This window comes from Drosophila kikkawai, chromosome 3R, assembly GCF_030179895.1.
Source record: "Drosophila kikkawai strain 14028-0561.14 chromosome 3R, DkikHiC1v2, whole genome shotgun sequence".
NCBI lineage: Eukaryota > Metazoa > Arthropoda > Insecta > Diptera > Drosophilidae > Drosophila > Drosophila kikkawai.
Window position 1 is genome coordinate 32,706,058 of NC_091731.1, and position 20,586 is coordinate 32,726,643.

A 20,586-nucleotide genomic window follows, 5' to 3' on the forward strand; every position below is an offset into this window, starting at 1 on the left:
GTTAATTGCATTTGGAGCGATCTATCAAACGTTGACTCGCCTCGTTGGCAGCGGTTGTCGGGGTTCCCCCCTTTTTTTTGTGCGTGTGTGTGCAGCCTGAACGGCTTTCGTCTACATTACCAAAAGCAATCAGTCAAATATGAAATACTGACAACCGCAAAAACTTGACTGCAGTTGTGGCAAGATGGCCAAGAAGGATGTAGAGAGAGCAACCGGAGGCGGAGGCAGATGGATGATCCTCGCAAAAAAAAAAAAAAGGTAAAAGGAGAAGAGCTGCTTGGAGCTACAGGCAAGACGATAAGGTAATGGAATTTCAGCTAACAGAAAAACAACAACTCTGACAATAAAGCCAAGTGACACGAGTCCTGGCCAGAGTTCTCCGCTTGTGTGTAGTTATGGGACACGCACTCAAATTCTAGGAAATGTATACAAGAGGGTGGATCTTTGCGTTTATAATTGAATTTCTTCTTTAAAAAATTTGGTATTAAAGAAAATTCTGTCTTAATATTTCGTAACCTGTTTCTAGGCTAAAGTTGAATGCTGTTTCATTTTATTTTGATTTAGAATTATCATAATGAAGACTTAACTTTAATATTATAATAAATTTAGATTTAGATTCCCCTTGAATATAACTCAGTTTTCGGCCACATCCCAAATAGAACCACCCTAATATGCATACAGATGCCAAGACATGTGCAAAAAGTGACTGACAAGCCACAAGCATTGTCCACACGTACAATGCTGTAATTGTGAAGGATGCCATCAAGTGGGGCATCCGCATCCTCGTCCTCGTCCTCAGCCTCTTCGTTCGTCTTCGTCCTCGTCCTCGGCCACATCCTCGTCCTCGCCCCCCTTGCCGTGGATAAACCACTGCCTTGTCAAACCCCCCTTTGAGCCCCTATCTGTGGCCCTGCATGTGTGCAGTGTATTTTAAGCTTGAGCACTCAAAGCAAAAGTGTTTAAGCCAAAAAAAAAAAAAAAAAAAAAAAAAAATACAAAAACAAAAAAAAAAATGAAAGATAGTGGCAGTAGCAGGCAGGCGGTTGGCTGAGCCTCCTAGTTGTCCTAGTCGTCCTCAGTCTCATCCTACCGCCCATCCTTGCCGTCTCAACGTCTCTGGTGACAGTTGACGGTCAAGTGGCTACTGGCAAGGTTCCGAGACCCTGGACCATGGGACGATGGCATGTCCTTTGACATTGTGTGTCATCAATTTTGAATTAATTTTAGCAATTTTCGCAGTTTTCGAACCCAAACTTTTCGCACAAACTTTGTGAGATGAACTTTTTTCTCTCGCACTGTTGCTGCTCCGAGTTGTTAATATTTTACGTGCACTTGCCACTCAATCCGGCTGTTGCGGAGCTTTAAGATGGGGGTTAAGGATGGATCGGGGTGCCAGACATTGAAATTTATGCGCCATTGAGTGTTGCTGTTGCTCAAAATGGCGAATTGCGAACAGCGAATGGCGAATAGCGCATTCAGCAGCAAATTTCAAGAGAATGCTCGAGTTGCATGCTCACACGAACGAACACAAGGGGACGAACGGGACAATTTTCCAACTACTTTCAATGCGCACAATTAGAGTGACGGCCCCCTGGAAAAGCCCCATTTCCCGGACCCTCAAAAGAGCCAACATTTTCTGTCCCCCTCCGCGGGCTCTCGAGCAACTTGAGCATAAGTTGTTAGTTTGTGAATGCATTTTTTGCTTTGTTCGACAAAAACTCAGCATAAATGTGCCACAAAAAGAGCCATGCTAAATATGATAAAAAATAAATAAATAAATACGGGGAATTTAAAAGGAAATGCGTTTATATTGTTCACAAAAAACAATGTTATCACACACCTCTTGACTTGATCCATGCCCCCGTATATCTTTCGCTATCCCCATTTAACCCGATAATTTATGAATTATTTCTCAACTCACCACCGGATTTGAGCCCATTTTAACGTTCTTGGCCATGTCCATCATGTCCAGGGCCACACGCGCCATGCACTTGGCGTGATCCTCGCAGTGGTCAGGCAGCCCGGATACGGCCATGTACTTATCGCCAACGGTTTCCACCTGAAAGGATGAAAAGGACATGCCAATGAGTTCGTGCCATCGAGGGAAAATGGAGAGGTGACCCGAAAAAGGGGGCGAAACTGCATCGTTTTTGTGGCTGGGGTAAAAAGTGTAATTAAGTGGCCATAGCCATAGCTATAGAGCCATGGCATAGCCATCAGGCGACGTGCATTTGAACTCTGACCCCACCTTGTACACGTTCAGGTTACGCTTGGAGTCGGTTAGAGCGTCGAAGACCGTGTAGAGCTCGTTGAGCATTTTCACGATTTTCATGGCCCCATCGGGATCCGTGTTGGCCGCACAGTATTGGCCAAAGCCCACGATGCCGGAGAACATCAGCGTCACGGAGTCGTAGCTGTCGAATAGAAATGGAAAAAATACAAGTATTTGCCATAAATAAACAGGAGAAAATATATAGTAAATTGATTGCATTTTCTGCCAGCATATAGAGAAGCAATAAACAGAGAAAATAAAGGTTTTGTTAATTTTAAAAGGAATTTATTTCAGGTTTCCTTTGAAATATATTTCGATGTCTTGGTCATAATAAATTTAAACATTGAATAAAATATACTTAAAACATTAATATTTTATATTTTTATATTTTTTCTTCTCTGTACACTTTTCCCATTGGAAAACGAAACGGAAATTGACGTTTTCTTACCGTTTTGGCGGCACTGGACGCTGATGTCGTAACTCATTGGCCACCGACTTTGGCAGCACCGAATAGAGCAGCCTGAAAAGAGTGGAAAGCGGAAAAATGGCAGAAAAGAATGCTGGGACATGATAAAGTAATTTCAATTTCGCGCCTGAGAGAATGCCCGGTGTGCCATTAAGGAGTTGGCACACTGTCATTTGTCATTTGTCTTTCGTCGACATTTGCCGTTTGTCGTTTTGTCCTGTGCCATTTTACCTGTCGGTCTTCTGCTTCTCGCTCTCCAGATCGCGGAACGTCTGCTGCAGCTTGTCCGTCAGCATCTCCAGGTTCTTGGTGAGCTTGTACTCCGCCTCAAACTTCTCGGAGAGCAGCACCAGATCCCTGGCGGCGTCATGCAGTGGCACATCCGAGATGTAGAGTCCCTTCCTGCAAAAAAGGAACAGGACACACACATTCCACATTCCGGTGAGTTCAAAGATATAAGGATATAGAAGAATGCGGGATGTGGGTGAACTCAAAGGTGGTCTTTAAGGGGTTTGTTGGGAGTCTAGAGCCCCCTTAAGAATCATATTGCTCAAGTCTAGTCTATAAAATTATTTTTAAATATATTTTTTGGTCTCTTAAAATCAAAGGAAAATATCAAATGAAATGTTTAAGAAAAGAATAAAAAGAACTAATCACAAAAATTTCAATTTAAATATTTTAAAGTACTTCTTGAATCCCCACTGATAATTTTCCTTGTGTCCGCCACTGACTGAAGCAAAGGAAAAATGACACGCATTTTGTTTTACTTAAGTCTTTGGGAAATGGCAAGGAAGCAAATAGAAGCACGAGGCAAAATTAAATACTGTAAATCGGTGGGGAGTTGGTGCCTAAAAACACTTTTAATGTCAACCATAAATTCGGCTAGCTGAAGGCGCATTTGTTTCAATTTGACTGCTTGTATAAAAACCCAGAGGTTATGGCTAATGCCACATTTAAGAGCTAATGTCCCATATTAAGGCCTGACCAAAAATTAAACCAGGTAAAGGAAGTATACATTAGTATTTAGCACAACGAATTCTTGCTTAAAATGTAGAAATATTTTTGAATAAATAATAAATAAGCCTGTAAATCTATGAAATCAAGTGTATGACGTATCTTTTTATTAAAAAATAAAGACTATCATTTAAAAATCATTTACATACTTGGTCAGATCGTCCAGATTCATGACACTCGGATAGCACTGAAACAGTATGCGATCCGTTTCCGGAATGTACATCATTTGTCCCTGCAGAGCACACAAAAAGAAACAACAGAAACAGATTATTTTTGTGGGTCGAAGGGTGAAACCATTACAATAAAATTGATTTTTATGCTGTATTTTGCGGCGGGCAGTAAGCACGCATTAAGTTTAATGCCAGCTGACGGCTGTGCGTAAGGGTCCATTTGTTTCTGGGATTTTCATAACCGTTCCGTTCCACACACGCCCCTGGGCCACACTTACCTTCAGTCTCAGAAAGCGCTGCTCGTGTCGGCTGCTCATGGCCCCCTGACGTGTCTGGAGCACATATATGGTGTTTATGTGGGACAGAATGTTCTCAAAGTTCAGTTGCAGGTGCGGCCGGATGGCCTCCACGACCTCTATCAGTGAGCAGTTCTCCTCGGCCACTCTGTGGAGTATACAAAATAAAAATCAAAATATTAGCTAAGCAATAAGGATTTTTAAGCAAATAAATCTATTAGTTAATGAAGGTTTGGCAGACTCACCTGGGAATCACTCGGGATACGGCCTTGCCGGCCTGAACGATTTTCATTTGTCTATCGAACATCAGGTGAAAGGGAAACACCTTGCAGAATGTGGCGGGCGAAATGAGCGGTGCTGTTGGGAAAGGACATACGATTAGCAGGGAAGTTAGCCAGGATAACTTTTTTAGGTTTTGCTTACCTTCGCAGAGGAACTCCATATCATCGGGCACCTCGTCCTTCTTGGCGTCCACCTGCGACTTGGCCGCCACATTGATCTCCCTTATCAGGAACTGGACATGATCGTAGCGCTCGATGTCGTCACTCTTGTTTTTTAGGAGGCGCAGGCACTTCTGCTCCTTGTCCGGATCGCAGTCAAAGCTATCCTGGGCCATCGGGCAGGTGTTCAGAGCTATGGGTGGTTCTTACAAAATAAAAACAATAAATGTACGATTAAATACGATTAAAAACGGTTGAAAAACGTATTTAACAGCTTTATAATTTTGTTAACATATAACCTAAAACAATTGCTTTATTTAAGCTTAAAGTTCATCATTGGAAATATAAATTTTTCTACACAAAATTTATATCTCCTATTTGCTGATTTATAAAATTCCATTAGCTAGTAAAAAAAATCTGCCAATTTTAATGAATTTATTTTCCTGACACTTGAAAAAAACAACAAAATATTTGTACAATACGTTTACCAACGAATAAATAATTCTGTCATAAACTAATTTACTTCCACTTTGCTGTCATTTCAAATGGGCAAACCGAGCCATCAAGTTTTATTAAAATCAGAGCATGTCACAAAGTTTTTTCCGCTTTTAATGTGCTACACAAATAAATGAAAATGCATAAATAATGCCGGGCAGTCAATACAATTTACATTTATTGTCATTCCAGCTCTATGAGTTCTGCAATATGTTAATCGCCACCGCCATTTCTCCCTTCCTATATTTTATGTATTATTCTTTTCTGCTTTTCTGCTGCGGCGGCCATTCCATTTACCTGTCTCGCTGGCTATCTGCTGGCCATCGTTGTTGTTGTTCACGTTGACGCTGCCGTTGTTGGCCAGGCCATTATTGTTGCTGCCGTTGTGATTATTGTTTCGCTCGGCATCCTGCGAAGAAGGTGCCAGGACAACCGTGGCAGCTCCTGTGCCCAGGCCCGTCGCCATCGCCGTTGCATCAGCCTCCAATTGCTGCTGCTCCCGGGCGATGGCCCTTTCCTTCTCGGCCTCGTCGATGGGCTCGCCCTTGCGCTTCACAATGTCGATTTCCACCTCGACGCCATGCAGCTTGGATGCAACGGCCTGTGAGGGAGATATGGTGTCAATGGGTCTCGGATTCACGAAATGGGAGTGGATACCATATATATAGGAAGCAAGCATCCAGAAACACTTTAGTAAATCATATTTGAGCTAAGAGATGATTCTGGTTGAGAAATATAAATCTTTTCTATAAATCACTAAAGATTTTGACTTTGTGATTCTAGGCTCTTCTTTAAATCACAACGAATATTATTTTTTCTGAGTGTACTCTCACCTTGACGATGCCGATGACGATGTGCTCGAGGCCAGGCCGTTCCGAGTAGTAATGCAGCAGGAGTTCGCCATCCTTCTCCGTACACCGGAAGGAAGGAGCCCGCATTCCAGGATATAAGGTGCCCAAGTGGTCATGCAGGGCATCCAGGTTCTGGGTTAATTCAAAGAGAAAAGGTCAGACAAAAAATTAAAATTTAATTTTAAATTTAAAAGAAACGTAAATGCTAATTTCCTTAAAAGAAATTAAACTGATATATGTCAAATATAAACAAGCTTTATCAACTTTAATTCTCTCTGATATTCTCATTTTAATAGATTTTATAATGCGATTTAAATAACTTATATTCATTTCCATAAGCTCCATTCACGTGAAATAATTCTCAAAAGTGTGATAATTGTATTAATTAAATATTTTGTAATTAATTTCTGTGATTTTTACTATCATTGATTTATTTTTGTGATCTTTTTGCTTAAAAACATTGTATAAATTTCCAAAAATATGCAAATAAAAACTCTCTACTTTCTGTAAAACGATGATCCTTAAATTGCTTAACCAAATTGATGACCCTCTACGCGTTGTTAGTTTTTCTCTGTGTGGTTTTTGTTGTTTGTTGATGTTGCGGTGCAGACGAAAAAATTCAATTTCATTTTTCAATATGACAAAGGATTCGAGAGGAGCATTTGCGGTGAAAAATGTGGAAAATTGAAAATAAATCGAATGTGAGTGCAACAAAAGGCGCCAAGGGAGGTGATTTCGGTTGGGTGTCCTGTGAGGACAATCCCTGGCAAAACGGATGCCGGGAAGTGAAGAATGGACCGGGATGGGGCACTGGCTGAGTGGGCGATATGTGTGTGCGCTCAAGCAAAATACTTAATGCTTATCAATGATGGCGATGTGTCGATGTCGATGTCGATGGCTGTGACTGAAACTGCCAAGGGAGCAGCAGGAGCAGCAGCAGGAGCATGAAAAATGACTTCGACGGCAAGTGGCAAATGCAATTGGGCCGCAGATGCATGGGAAATGAGTGTGAAATGGCATTCAATTAAGTAAACTACAGGGCTGTATTGAGTAAATAACACAGTACCTGTAGGAAATCCCTTGGCGTGGCTCCCAGCACTTGAAGGATCTTATCGTAGCCCGAGTCCTGGCAGAACTCGAAGAAGGTCTTGCCGAACAGCTCCAGGATGTCGTCTGCGGGTATATCTGTGTGTTATAGTTAGGAGGAGAAAGAGAGAAAGAAAGATATTAACGAGCTGGTCCTTTAATGGCCAGCACACACGTGAGCAGCTCGTTGTGGTCATAATCTTTTGGCCAAAACATATGCTTTGTAACAGGAACAAAAAAAGGAAGAGAAACCATGAAACATAAAGGAAATATGCACGTAAAAATGGAGAAATTAATAAATATATAAATATAAAATAAATAATACAAAATATATATATGAAACTACTAAAAATATACTTTTGAAAATATAGCTTTATGAAAGAATTGCGTTTAAAATTAAACCCAAAGATAGCTGAATTAATGTTATAAGCTAAATCTTTAATATTATAAAATTACGAAGTGTGCAATTTCATATTTCATTTATTAAATAATATTTTTAGATATTTTTACAGTGTCTGGGAACTAACTACTTACTGAGTATCTCGACAGCTGCTCCAATTAGATTGTATGTTATTTCATCGTCGTAAATTTGTCGCACCAGAAACTGTCCCTCCATGCTGACCATGGCCTTTTTTCTGAATGCCGAGCCAAAAATAAGCAGCCATCAAAATCGAGTCAGGCGAAACCGCAAAATGGAATGAGAGGGAAAGGGGTTTTCCAGCGGGTGGGTTAGGTTCGTTTTGGGGGGTGGTGAGACGATGGGCGTTGGAAAAAAAAGAGAGAGAGAGTGGCAAATACATTAATTTTAATTAAATTGCTTCTGTGCTCGTGAATTTATGAGTGAGTGGCTGGCATTCCTGCTGCCTGCCTGCCAGTCTGTGTGTATTTCGGTGGGGGAATTTGAGCTTTCTGCCACTGGAAGCTGCTGCCCATATGGCGGTCACTTTATATGCTCTTTCATATTTATGTTTTTAATTAAGCAATAAAGACAGAATAAAGCCTCTCAAATGGAAATTTTCGGTTAGACCTTAAAGTAAGGAATGGGTTCTCGGTTTTGCCTTTCTTTTAATTTTGGAGAAGGGAATTTTAAGCTCTTTGGTTCTTTTTTATTCTACGTAGGGGTTGAATAAGATTGAATAGAAATGTGGGTTTGCTATTCAAATTTGTTTTTCGTGGCATTTCTTTTATTATTTAATTTAATGCCATTACATTGTGAGCCCTTTCTCTTACAAAATTCTTACTTTTACTTACACAATTTTTGGTAAACTCTTGAGTAGAAATAATCCAAGTGAATGCCAATAAATTGTGCAAGCAGTTCACAAACTTCCGGTTCAGTTGCTTTGGAGTTTACTTGGCAAAAGCAGTTCATCTTGCACATATGTGCACTTCCTGTTTTTCCTGTTAACATTCTTGCCCCTTTTCTGGTTTCCAATCAAACCCACTACTTCCTGGCCATTAAACTAAAAGGCTTTTCAGCTGAAAAATTCTTCAAGTTCTTACCAAAAGTTAGCAAGGCTTTAAAGTCAAAAAGTTGCCCGCGATTTGCATTGAATAACAATAATAGAGGAAAATGGAAAATGCCTTTGGCTGGCTAGCTCGTTCCTTTCCCTTTTTGCCAACATCGTGCAAATCGACTTTATTATTTAATAGAACTTGTGCCAAGCTGTTACCAAAACAAATTGAATACAACGTGCCGGTAGTGAAAGTATTCCCGAGAAAAAAAGTCTAGAAAAGCGGGAAAAGCGCCAGCGCTGCAGAATTGAACATGAAAATCGAGGTGGCAAGGGGTGGTGGCGAAGCTAGAGAAGGCAAAAAAAAGAAAGTAATAGAAAAGTAGATTTTGTACGTGCGAAAGTTTTTCCATTTTCCCCCACGCAAAACTTCTGATTTGTCGAGTAAGTGGGCGTGGCAACGTGGCATCGCCGGTGAGCAAAACTGAGATGAGACGAAGGTGGCCTGGTATTTCATTATTGCTCATTTCAAATGCGAGCTGCAGCCGAAGGGAAAAACCTTCGCAGATGTTGTAGGATTGCGAAATGTGTCGACAGCTGTCGCTGAAATGTGAGAAATATTTGCACCAGTCGCCTGATTGAGTTGCATTTTATTCCTTTTTTTTTTCTCCTATTTAATTTTGCAATTCCTAACACACACTCGGATACGTATTTTATTGTGTGTGTCGAGTTTTAATTTCCTGAACTGGCAGCGGACATTGAATAGGAAACAGGAACACGAAAAGAAGCCAGCAGCATCCTTTCAAGGCGATTTCTGCATATTACATAACGAAATGGAAATTGATTTTCGCCTTGCAATTTATTATTCCATGAAATATGGCGTGTGGTGAGGCTGTGAGAAGCTCCGAAACTCAAGAACAAGATTCATGCCAAGTGCATGCATAAATTTTACGGTGCCGAACGTCTGGCTCCACAGCTCCTTAAAGACCTCAGAATGGCCAGTCAAGTGGAAGTGAAGATTGCAGCTTATTTTACACACAATTTTGGCTCCCTTTAATTGTGGATGGAAGCTTTTAGCCTCACCTACAGACGGTCCATAAATGCTACTATCTGCTCCATCGCCGGGCGATTTAATTTCATAAAGTCAGCACTGCCACAGCAAATGTCTATCATTTTTATTGTGCCGGCAAGGCAACATTTTGCGCTGTAAATTAAATTATCCCGCACGTTTTACCTGCCGCCCAACACTGCGTATGATTGATTTTTATTGATTTAAATGTGCGTGAGAGAGTGTCTGTGTGTTGTGTGTCTGATGCTGAGTTGTGTCTGTCTCAGTGCGTTGTGTCTGCGTTTGCGAGCGCCTTTTGATCGACAACTTAATTGAAAAAGTTAATGTGCGTGTGCGGAGAAAACGAAATTTGTCCATTGGATTTGGGCACGTTTCGGTCTTTGGTTTTTTTTTTTTTTTGAGGCGCCCCTAATGCAATTTGTCATTAACTCCCCGGGCGGGTGCACACACAGTAAAAAAGTTTACCATTAAATTTTAGCACATTTGCGGCAGCATAAGCGTCAATTAATTCGTGCTGTAAAAATTAATTACGTACACACGCGGGCGATTTATAGCCTTATTAATGCCATCCATCCCATGGCGGCCTTCCTTTCGTGTATTGCGTATACGCCACGTGGCCGCTTTGGAGCGGCAAATGCAAGACGACACTTAGTAGCATCCTCACCATCGCTTTCATTACAAATTCAATTTCCGCCCCGGCCGCCAGGTCCAAGTTTACCCTGATCATCGTCCTGCCATCCTTCTGGGATGGTCGCCGGCCGCCCTTTAAACTCATTTAAATATTGTTTACGCCGTGACAACGACAACCAAAGGCGGCCGAAACTAAGTGGCTTAATCTGCCAAACGGCGAGAGCCGCCAAAGAAATATGAAAACATTTCGCGCCTAAGTAGCTTAGGCCAACGCCCCGGCAGTTCCTCCAAGTGTTTTTGTTTTCATTTCTCGCCCCGCGCTATTGGCCATCATTGTTGGTTTAAGTTTCACGCGCATTGCCTTTTCGGGGCCAGCCATCAAATCGAAAGCAGAAATTTATAGCGTATATATATTCGGTTAACATTAGTGCTGGCAGAAGTGAGACTTATTTGTCGAAGAACTTTTGGTAGGAAAGAAGCCAAAAAATAAATATTTTAAGGTAGTAAATTAAAGAACATGAATAATAAAGTCTAAATAATGTAAAATAATTAGACAACTTTAAAATATGTTATTAAATTTATGTTCTTTTGGTTTAAATAATTTGTTTATTTGAGGTTATGTCATTTTATTATACCCTTGCAGGGTATTATAATTTCAGTCAGAAGTTTGCAACGCAGTGAAGGAGACGTTTCCGACCCTATAAAGTATATATATTCTTAATCAGCATCAACAGGGGAATCTTTCTAGATATGTCAGGAAGAAATCAATTTTTTGGCCATTTTTGCAAAATTTTATAAGGGGTTACATCATTAAAATTTTTAATTTTGATACAAAATTGAATTTTCAAAATTTTTAAATAAAGTATGCAGATTTATTAACTATAGAAAATCTTGCACAGAACAGTTTTCCGATTTAAAATTAATGCTCTTTTGGCAGAGTTATGGTATTTTTAATTTTAAAAATATTAAGAAGTTTTTTAATATAACAAATCAGATTTTATAATACAAAATAATATTTTTCTAAGTCAAGGAATCATTTCCGACCCCATAAACCACATATATTCTTGATCAGCATTAACATGCAAATCTTTCTAGACATGTCCGGAAGAAATCGATTTTTTGGTCATTTTTGCGAAATTTGATAAGGGGTTACATCATTCAAATTAGCAAAAATGACCAAAAATTTTGATTTCTTAAAATTTTAAATTTGGTATGCAGTTTTTTCTAATTAATAAAAACTAACACAAAACTGCTTTCCGAATCGAAATTAATGAATTTTTGGCTTAGTTATGATATATTTTAATTGTTACCTGCAAGGGTATACAAACTTTGGCTGGCCAAAGTTAGCTTTCTTTCTTGTTTAATATACCAATATTTTTTATAATTATTATTTCCATCCTGTAAAAGGCCAAACTGTCATCTCTGGTGTAAATATCTCCGGTCAGGCCACTGCTTTGCTTTGGAAGCTCTCGCGTGTAAATATTATTATTTAATATGCCAATCGCTGGGCCAGTCCCCGCCCACGTGGCAGGTCCGTAACAAACCGAGAGAAAGTGGGAAAAAAAAGGGAAAATATTCTCCCATTCGGAATCCTCAAAGCGTGGAATTTACGCGCCACTGACACGCTCTCTAACTCTGGCTGCTCCCATATTCCGAGTCCCCGAATTCCCACAGGTCCTCCTCACATGACTCTCGCTTTTTATGGCAAGGCATTAAATCGCTTTATTATGAACTACTTGTTGACTTTTGGCAGCTGAAACTTTAAGATGGCTCAGTTGCGTGGCAATGCCAGACCGCAAAAGTGCGTAAAATCCATAATCAATCAGTTAATTCCAGCCTGACTTTTCGTGCGGTTTGAGTTGGAATTCCTAATCAGTTCTTTTAGGAGCTGAACGATGAGCCTGCCCGCATTTAATTGCGGTTTCCGTTTGCGTCTTTAAGCCGGCAGCTGAGTCTGACGTCCCCCACAAAAGTTGTGGAAGGAACATGCAACTGGAGAAGGCAGACCATTGTGGTAAAAATTATAGAGCAATAATAATTATTATTATTATCAATAAAAAATGATTGCTCAATAAAATTTAAGTCTAAGAAGACTATTTTGGCCTGAATTGCGCACTTTATGCTACCTAAAGTCCACTGTCAAACTTTCAAGATAGAAAATTTTTAAACTTTAGAAGAACTCAAGTGCTATTATTTTCACCACAACTGTTTGTGTGCACGTTATGCGCCCACTGAAACCCATATACACACATGTATATGCACTCAAACTAACCGACATTAGCGCATTTTCCTGGCAGGCACTTAGCCAAAGAGCGAATTGCAGCAGAAACTCATCCAATTTGGCCTTGCTCCAGTGAGGTGAGAATGGAATCTTGGCCTAATGTGTGCCGTATTTGGCTTAAATATGCCAGCTAAATGCTTGGAGCTATTCAAGCAGAGTATAGAGTATACCAAAGTCACCTCAGAGAACGATGAGTTGCATTGGGAAAAGCTGCAGCGACCGCCAAGAAAAAGTACCCGGTCGAGCAACGGAAACGAAATAAGGTTAAAAGCCACTTAAGACTCGGGCAAGTTAATGTGCCACATAACTCAAGTGAGTCACATGTTTTATTGTCCACACTTCGTTTAGAGGACGAAGCCCGCCGAACTGTGGGCGCCTGCAGCTAGCAGGGCCAAGCTGGGACTTGGCCAGGGTCAAGACGAATTAGTCGTGAGCATTGCTTTGGTCTAAAGCCAGCGGCGGGAAATTAACATCGAAATTACAGCCATTGCACATGTGGGGAAAGTCGAAGAAAATTAACTGCGAAACTGCATGTGAGATGCTACTAGTACCTTGTTATGGCAATATTATCTTTTGCCTATTTTTAGTTGGAAATACATACATTTACTTTTTCTTTTTGAATGCCGCTAAAGGGTGTTATTTCTTGCATAAAATACAGCAGTTAAAGAAACCATTTAGGCTGTGTTTTTCTTTACGTGTGGCATGCTTGTGTTTCTCCCGGTAATCCCTGAGGCGTGTTATTCAAATCAGGAAGAAGTCGGCGAAGCCAATCCCCTAGTTTTGCTTCTACTGAGAATACAGGCCATCTTCCCCTTGGGGATACCTACTTTTTGGGAGGGTCTGGAGTGGTCTTGTCTGCTGTCTCGTGTGTATTTGTATGCGATTAGCGTTAAACCGCTGCCAAGCAATTCACATGCAGACGTGATGTACGTCGTTAATGATGAAGGACGCGGAATCTGAAACAGAATCTGAAACTGGTTCAAGCCCACGCTCATCATCATCCTTGTCCTCGTCCTCGCAGTCACTGTCCCTGTCCCTGTCGTCGTCTTCGTCATTGTCATTGCCATTGCCTCCGTCAAGTCGATTTTGCTGGGGATTAGCATTTTTACTGCCGTTAAGCTGCGGCGGCGGCCATGGGGCGTATGATTAACCTTTAATGCAGCCTCAAGTGTGTGTGTCGCACCTAGTGACAATGGAGGGACATTTCTCGGAAAAGCCCAGGAGGAGAAGCACAAAAAAAAAAGAAGGAGCAGCAAAATGAATGAATCGCACTTTTGGCCGAGCCCATTAATAACTGTCCATATGCAGGCCCAAAACCACCCACTATTTTTTCTCATTTCTTTATTTTTTTTCTCCCTTTAGTCGTGGCCAAGAAGGTCATTTATTACCGCCAGTGTCCATCGATTGACTCGCCTCCGGATTCGTTGTCTCCACGCCATTTGCTTTTTATCTACGCATGCACTGTGACATCCCGAAATTAGGACATCATTAGCAACTGTCGATATCGCCGCCGATGCTCACTGATAAATGTTGAACAAGCCAAAGCCCATCGCCCGCTGGGAATTTGCGGTTGAGTACCCGCTACCCACTCCACTGTGCCTACAGCACAGCCACAGCCACAGCCCCAGCCCCACTGTGCCGGTTTTTCGGTTTCAAGAGCGAGAGCAAAAAATTAAGCTGCGTGTGGGCCTGTAACGCAATTAGTTTTTAAAGCTGCCCTAAGGCGGAATTACGGGGAAATTAACTTTATTGTACGCCAAGCAGATTCTTCATTGGTCGGGCGGCAGCTTTAACTGATGGGATCCCTGTGCACGGCAATAAAAAATGCAGGAAGGGGTTTTGAAAGGCCTAATAAAGAATCCTCTGCTCTTATATGACTGATTTAATAAAGTGATTTAAGAGGATGAAAGAGATTTAGGAAGTGTTGTAGGTATAATAAAAGAGTTAAAAGAGTTTGTTAATTTTTTAATCATACTTTTCCTAAGAAAATAGTTATTTGTAGAATGTTTCTGAAATGGACTGTTGATTTAAGCCCATTAGAATATTTTTTAATAATTTTATTAACCCATTAAAATATTCCGTAAGTCCACTTTTAAGATTTTTACAAAGGTGTTTTATCTATAAATAAATAGCGTCTATCCTTCTTAGCGTTAGCTTTGCTTTGAAACTAGTAAGTGGTACTCTTTAAACTGTTTAACTCTTATATCTCTTTATACTTTCTAAATTCCCATTCCTAATAATAATTGATTAAATTTCCCTTCTGCCCTTTGCTAAGTGTAGTAAGCACAACTCCATTACAAACGTGCTCTCGGTCACGCCTGAAAAATGGAATTGCGATCGAATCGAATGGGAAATTCGATTTACATTTTCAACTAGCCGTTGCCAACTCCGGGCCCTAACACAATTTGCAATGGCCGCCTGTCCGGAACCAATTCTATGCACAAATTTGCTCTCCAGCTGGCTTTCCACTGGCTCTCCATCCTCGAAATCCCAGTCCTAATGATGGCCGCCGGCCAAGGCTCAAGTGAAAAGCTGATGCCTGGCAAGGCCAACAGAAAATGGCGCAAATTTACGGAGGCACAAGGCAACACTTCCGGCTTTGACAGCCATGTTTCTGCACTTGCAGTGTCTTGTTTTGCTGTAAAATGCAAATGAGCGGGAAGTATCTTCGTTGAGCATCATCGAAATGGGGGAAATCTCAGAGCGGAAGTTGCAGCAGCATATGAAAAACATGCGGAATGTCTACGATGCGAGGACATGATTTCAATATGGAGATTGCAGGCCAAAAGTGCAATTTCGAAATGATGCAAATGATGCGCCCTGGGAGAGCCCTCTGTGGTTTTTAGTTTTATTAAAAAACAACCCCACTCACTTTGGTTGTATATAAAAAATGGCCAGGAATGGTGGGAAAACGTTTGAGCCACGCTCTGTTGGTCTGGTGTAGCTGCCGGCAGCTGACCCCCTCATATGGGGAAAATAAATTGCTTTTAAGCGACGTGTCCTGCGCGCTCACTTTCTCTCTCTCTGTCTGTTGTCCCCAAGGGACCTCGGGTGTGTCGGTATTCGCAAAATGCAATAAATACAAATTTCAGTGATGCATTTATGCGCGAAATATGTGCATAGTCACTATCCCCCCGTTACTGGTTAGCCGGTTATTTAATTATCCGCCAGAGAGCAGACGGTCGAAAAAGTAGTGACTAACTAACTAGACATTGCGTATGCGCCCCGTTAGCGGCCCAACATATTTTCGACTGCCACATTTAATTAAAAAGTGTGACGAGGCAGGGGGCCGCACCATAACCAGCTTGCATAATTAACGACCACTGTATCATGGAATTATTATTACAAATTAATGGAATTTTCTGTGGTGTTTAGTTCGTGCGAAAGCCACGGAATATGTAATTAGCTGGTGCCGTCAAGTGAATTGAAAGCAATACAGAAACTGACAGACCAATGGGGACCAAGCCTCTGCACAAAAATTGTAAGGGTTGGGGAGAGTCAGAACACCAAAGCTGTGTGCTTAGGCGAAGGCGGTTGAAAGGCAAATATTTGAATTTACCCTGTAGCAAGATGTTGCTTTTGGGGTATGTTGAGATGTATTCTCACTTTTGTAAATATTTATAACCAAAAGATTGCGTGTGATGTATTTTTTAAGAATTTATTTAAAGGGGGATATGGTTATTTTCACTAATATAATTTGTTTTTAAACGCATTTAGGTTAAAAATCGTTCATTTAAAGTTAATATTATGCTATTCTTAAAGAGTTCTGATACATTTCTTACAAAGATTTCGAGTTATTGGTTGTTATACAAATAAATTCCATTTAAATATCGTTATCGGTGTTATAATTCCTTTCGTGCCTCATAATAACTTTTATAAATTATACCCGTAATTCAATATTAATAATTTTTGACGTAATTCCAGGTTTCGTGTTACCCAAATGGCGTTTTATGTTAACTATTACTAGGATACCAAGATACTACAGTATACTGCCCACTCTCCAACTTGTCATGTCGATTAATAATGGCGATTCGCTTTGCCTTTGTCTGCTTAATGGCTGGCTATAATCGGCTGGCAGTCGCTCAAGTGGCTGCTCCGCGTTGTCTTGACTATAATTAGCCTCCTTGTGCTCCATTTTATTTAGATTATTGCACACCATTTGACTTTAACGCACGAAAGGACACTCGGGGGCCAGTCATTGGCCCTATTGACAAGCCATTAAATGCGATAATGCTTGGCTGGCGGTGAATTGAAGGCGTCAAGTCCAACATTGCGTATGCGCAACTTGCTGGCCGCACGCACGCGACGCATAATTCATAAAGCGATAAAATTGAAGGACATAAAAACGCCCAAAACGGAAAACTTTCCACAATAAACTGCGGATTTATAGTGAGGGGGGTGGGAATTATATCTGGGAAGATGCCACTCGGATGCGGAATAAGGGGATACCAGGTTTTTGGCCAAAAAATATGAAGCAATCAAACAGACAATAAATGAAGCTAAAGGAGTCTCGCGCACGCCAAGCCAAAGAAATGCAATCAAAGCAAAAAGTAATCTCGGCGATAAGTGCGAAAACGTGTCAAATGCCAGGACGCCAAAAGGGGGCGTGGCTGCAGCTGACAGGGAGCAGCTTGCCCGCATCACGGCAGTCAATAAAGCGTAACAATATTTCCCGTGCTCTGCAAGCTGAAAACAGTTGACAAAATGGCGACGACAGTTGGAGCGGCAATATGAAAATATTGTAAATGCAAAAAGTTGAGGAAACGGATGTAGAAGAAGGGTGAACAGGTGCTTCTTTGGCTGTCCTTGTTTGTTTGTTTGTTTTTGTGTTTGAGTTTGAGGCTGCCTGGGGCACAGTTTTGTTACCAGCTGTCAGCTGAGCTTGAGCTTGGCCAAAAGTTTTTTTTTGGCCAGGCCAACGCACATTTTTTGACGCATTAGCACGCACACGTTGCTCTCAGCTCCGGCAACTGCTCAACTCGTTACAAGCCTCAAAAATGCCATTTCCCTTCCATATATACATACATATATATACACTCTCGAAAATCGACTCGAATTTCCATAATGTGTGCCATGAAAATGCGATCGATTTTCGTGTGAGTGCGGCAAACAACAGAGAGGAAAAAAGACATAATGCTGCGGGCGTGGGCTCTCACTGAGTGGTTTGTGTGTGTGTGAGGAGTTCCTATGAATAACTAACAAAAAAAGATGAAAAAAAAGGAAAAAAAAACATGGCAAAAAAGTCAGGTCATTGGTGGGGTGTGTGAGCGGGCGACTAATGGCCCAAAGTAACCGAAAAAAAAATAAGCTGAACGCGTATCAAAGCCATATATAAATACTTTTTGGGAGTGAGACCGAGGCAGAGGCTGTGAGTTTGCAAATGCGCTTTTAATGGCAGCGAAGGATTCCTCATTCGCCAAAATGCCTGCAATCAAATGAGATCGTAGCCAAGTGTCCTGGGCAGGATGCCTTGACAAAACGCTGGCTGATTGCTTTTCCTCCAAGCCGAACCTCATGCTGATGGAAATTCCAGTCAAGCGAAATGAAGATTGATGGATTTTCAGTATTTGTCAGCAAATCACCAACCCCTTCACCCACTTACCTTTCTCAGCAAACCTAATAAGTCGCAAAAATTTTTGGTAAACGGAACACATTCTAACGTGTTTGCCTCAAAAATTTTTCAACAAATTTACATTTAATATGACAAGTCGGCGTTGACGTGCCTGGAAAACTTTTCTAGCCATATATCAAACCCTTGACAGAATGGGTTCACCTGTTTCCCTAGGATTTCCCTGCTCTGGGAAACTTGGCATAACATTTCAAGCTGCTAAAAGCACTCGACACTTAAGCAAATTAGTGATATCATTCTTGCACGCATTAAATCAGGCTAAAAGGGTAGGGTTTGAGTGAGAGATCGGGATTGGAACCCATTAGCGACGATTGGCCACTGACCAGCGCATCAGCAGCTGCGGCTCATATGACAGAACATATTCAGAGCATACACGCAGTGAGTGTATGAGTTGACTGACATATTGACACACTCTGGCACACAAAGGGCCAAAAGCAAATCCAATTCCAGCACATGACAAGCCAAGCCAAGCCAAGCCAAGTCAAGCAGAGCCGCCCAATACCTCAACTCTCTGTATGTCTGTCTCGCTCCTGTGGCCGCATTGTGGTTGTGGTCTGTGCTGTAAACCATTTTATAGGCAAATCGATTTTTGTCTAAAGTGCCACAAACACGCACAAACAGCGAGGGCAACAACAGAAACAAAACCGGCGGCAGCGACGATAACAATAACGGCCACTGTCGCAACAATATCAACAACAACAGCAGATGAAAGACTCGGAAAAACAGGGAAAATAACAATAAAGCGAATGGACGCTTGTTGCGAGTGTATTAGTTGAAGAACAGACACTCTGATTACACGGTTAAAAAAGGGATTAAATGCACTCATGAGGGCCTTGAACCTCACATGGCTTAGATGAATTTTACTACTATAAAAATTAGCCTTTTAAATGTTTATTTAACCTTCTTAAAAGATATATTTTAAAGTGCCTTTATAAAACATTTCTCTCTCTGCATACTGCCAGACATCCAAACTCTCAGTTAATGTTAAGCCCTGAGCTATCTTGTGGATTCCATCTCTGCTTTAAACTTGAAGTCTCGCCACGTATCCCCTTACCCTTGGCTCACACAACGGCATCTTGTTTAGGCAAATTAATGAGACCCATTTGCAGATTGATGTGCTGCAATTATGCGCCCAGACCAAGTAGCATAAAGCACTTAGCGCTCTGATTCTGATTAAGTGAACGCAAACACGAGAAGTGAGACTATACAAAAGCGGAGCCATCTTTAAGACCACGGCCCTGAATGGGAGGCTTTAAAAGCAATCAGCAATGGGCAGACAAAGGGGTAGAGAGTCCCGACCAACTATCACTCAATGCGGTCAGTTGGATGTCAATCAAGGCAAATGCCATTGCCAATGCCACGGGGAAAGCCACAAGGGAAAAGCCAGAGAAGACAAACCAAAACCCCTTCACGCACGTACATACACCCAACGGTACAGGTTTTCCAGCCTTTTCTGTTCTTTGCGGCCTCGGTATTCTCTTACTTTTGCATACCCATTATTTGTAGTTTTTAAGGGGTTAATTGCAATCGTGAATGAAAAATATATACATATGATATCAGAGAACCAGACACCAGAAAATGGAATGTATACTATTTATGATAACCAGATTACAAATTCAAAGAATTTTACAATCTAACAGCCGGGTATTTTATGGTCGAGACACTATAAGACTTTTTTTGCCCTCTTTAATGAACGCTTTGACAATGCCTTCAAGTGCGAGGACGGCGACAAACGATGTGGCCCATCCGAGGACTATAGACATAAGACTGGGGGGATGTAAGTGGCTGTGGCCCCAGGGCTGAGGCCACGAGATATATATAGATATATAGGACCCAGGACACAAGACAAAGGCCTCGTCTTTGTCTTGGCGCCTCAAGTGCTAGATAATGACTTTGATTCGCTCAGAAGCGAATGCGACTACAACGACGGCTGCCAACTAACTGCAATGCAATTAAAGTCATGTCAATGCCGACCCCATTGGCAGACATTTAAATTAAATGGCCAGTAGTGCACAAAAAGAAATTATTTATAGATTTCGTTAGGGGTTGATTCTCAAAGGAGAAACCTCTCAAATAAACGGCAAACTATTATTAAAACTTTAAGAGTTTGAGATTTAATTATACCCTGTGACTTTGGGTTAAAGTTCCTTGAATTTCTTTGTTTCAATTTAGAAAATTTGCTATCTTAAATTCGAGGGGAACTGTAGTCAATTCCGAAATAATCAAATATTTATAGCTTTTAATATTAAATGACTTTGCTGCTGAGGCTTTAAGGCTTAAGGTTTATTTATATTAATTTAGTTTGAATTATTTGTCTAACAAAATGATATTTCTCTTCTAAAACCAAGCGAAGATTCTCTTAATTTAAATTATTGATTTTCTTAAGTCCACCTGTGACTTCTTTCATTGAAGTTTAAGCTTTTTGACAGTGTGCTG

At 41.0% G+C, this 20,586-nt stretch overlaps 1 protein-coding gene across 1 annotated transcript in view; it reads right to left on the bottom strand.

Moving 5' to 3' along the window:
* Gycbeta100B (guanylate cyclase soluble subunit beta-1-like) overlaps nucleotides 1–20,586 on the bottom strand; it is a 28,924-nt gene that overhangs the window by 2,247 nt on the left and 6,091 nt on the right. Inside the window, exons 4-15 of the mRNA XM_070286673.1 lie at nucleotides 7,625–7,725; nucleotides 7,071–7,189; nucleotides 5,987–6,136; nucleotides 5,451–5,754; nucleotides 4,642–4,863; nucleotides 4,464–4,575; nucleotides 4,201–4,366; nucleotides 3,902–3,984; nucleotides 2,970–3,140; nucleotides 2,721–2,792; nucleotides 2,249–2,414; nucleotides 1,922–2,059 (exon numbers count right to left, since the gene is read on the bottom strand). Coding sequence (XP_070142774.1) covers nucleotides 1,922–2,059; nucleotides 2,249–2,414; nucleotides 2,721–2,792; nucleotides 2,970–3,140; nucleotides 3,902–3,984; nucleotides 4,201–4,366; nucleotides 4,464–4,575; nucleotides 4,642–4,863; nucleotides 5,451–5,754; nucleotides 5,987–6,136; nucleotides 7,071–7,189; nucleotides 7,625–7,725 — 1,804 coding nt within the window. The remainder of the gene's footprint in view (nucleotides 1–1,921; nucleotides 2,060–2,248; nucleotides 2,415–2,720; nucleotides 2,793–2,969; nucleotides 3,141–3,901; nucleotides 3,985–4,200; nucleotides 4,367–4,463; nucleotides 4,576–4,641; nucleotides 4,864–5,450; nucleotides 5,755–5,986; nucleotides 6,137–7,070; nucleotides 7,190–7,624; nucleotides 7,726–20,586) is intronic.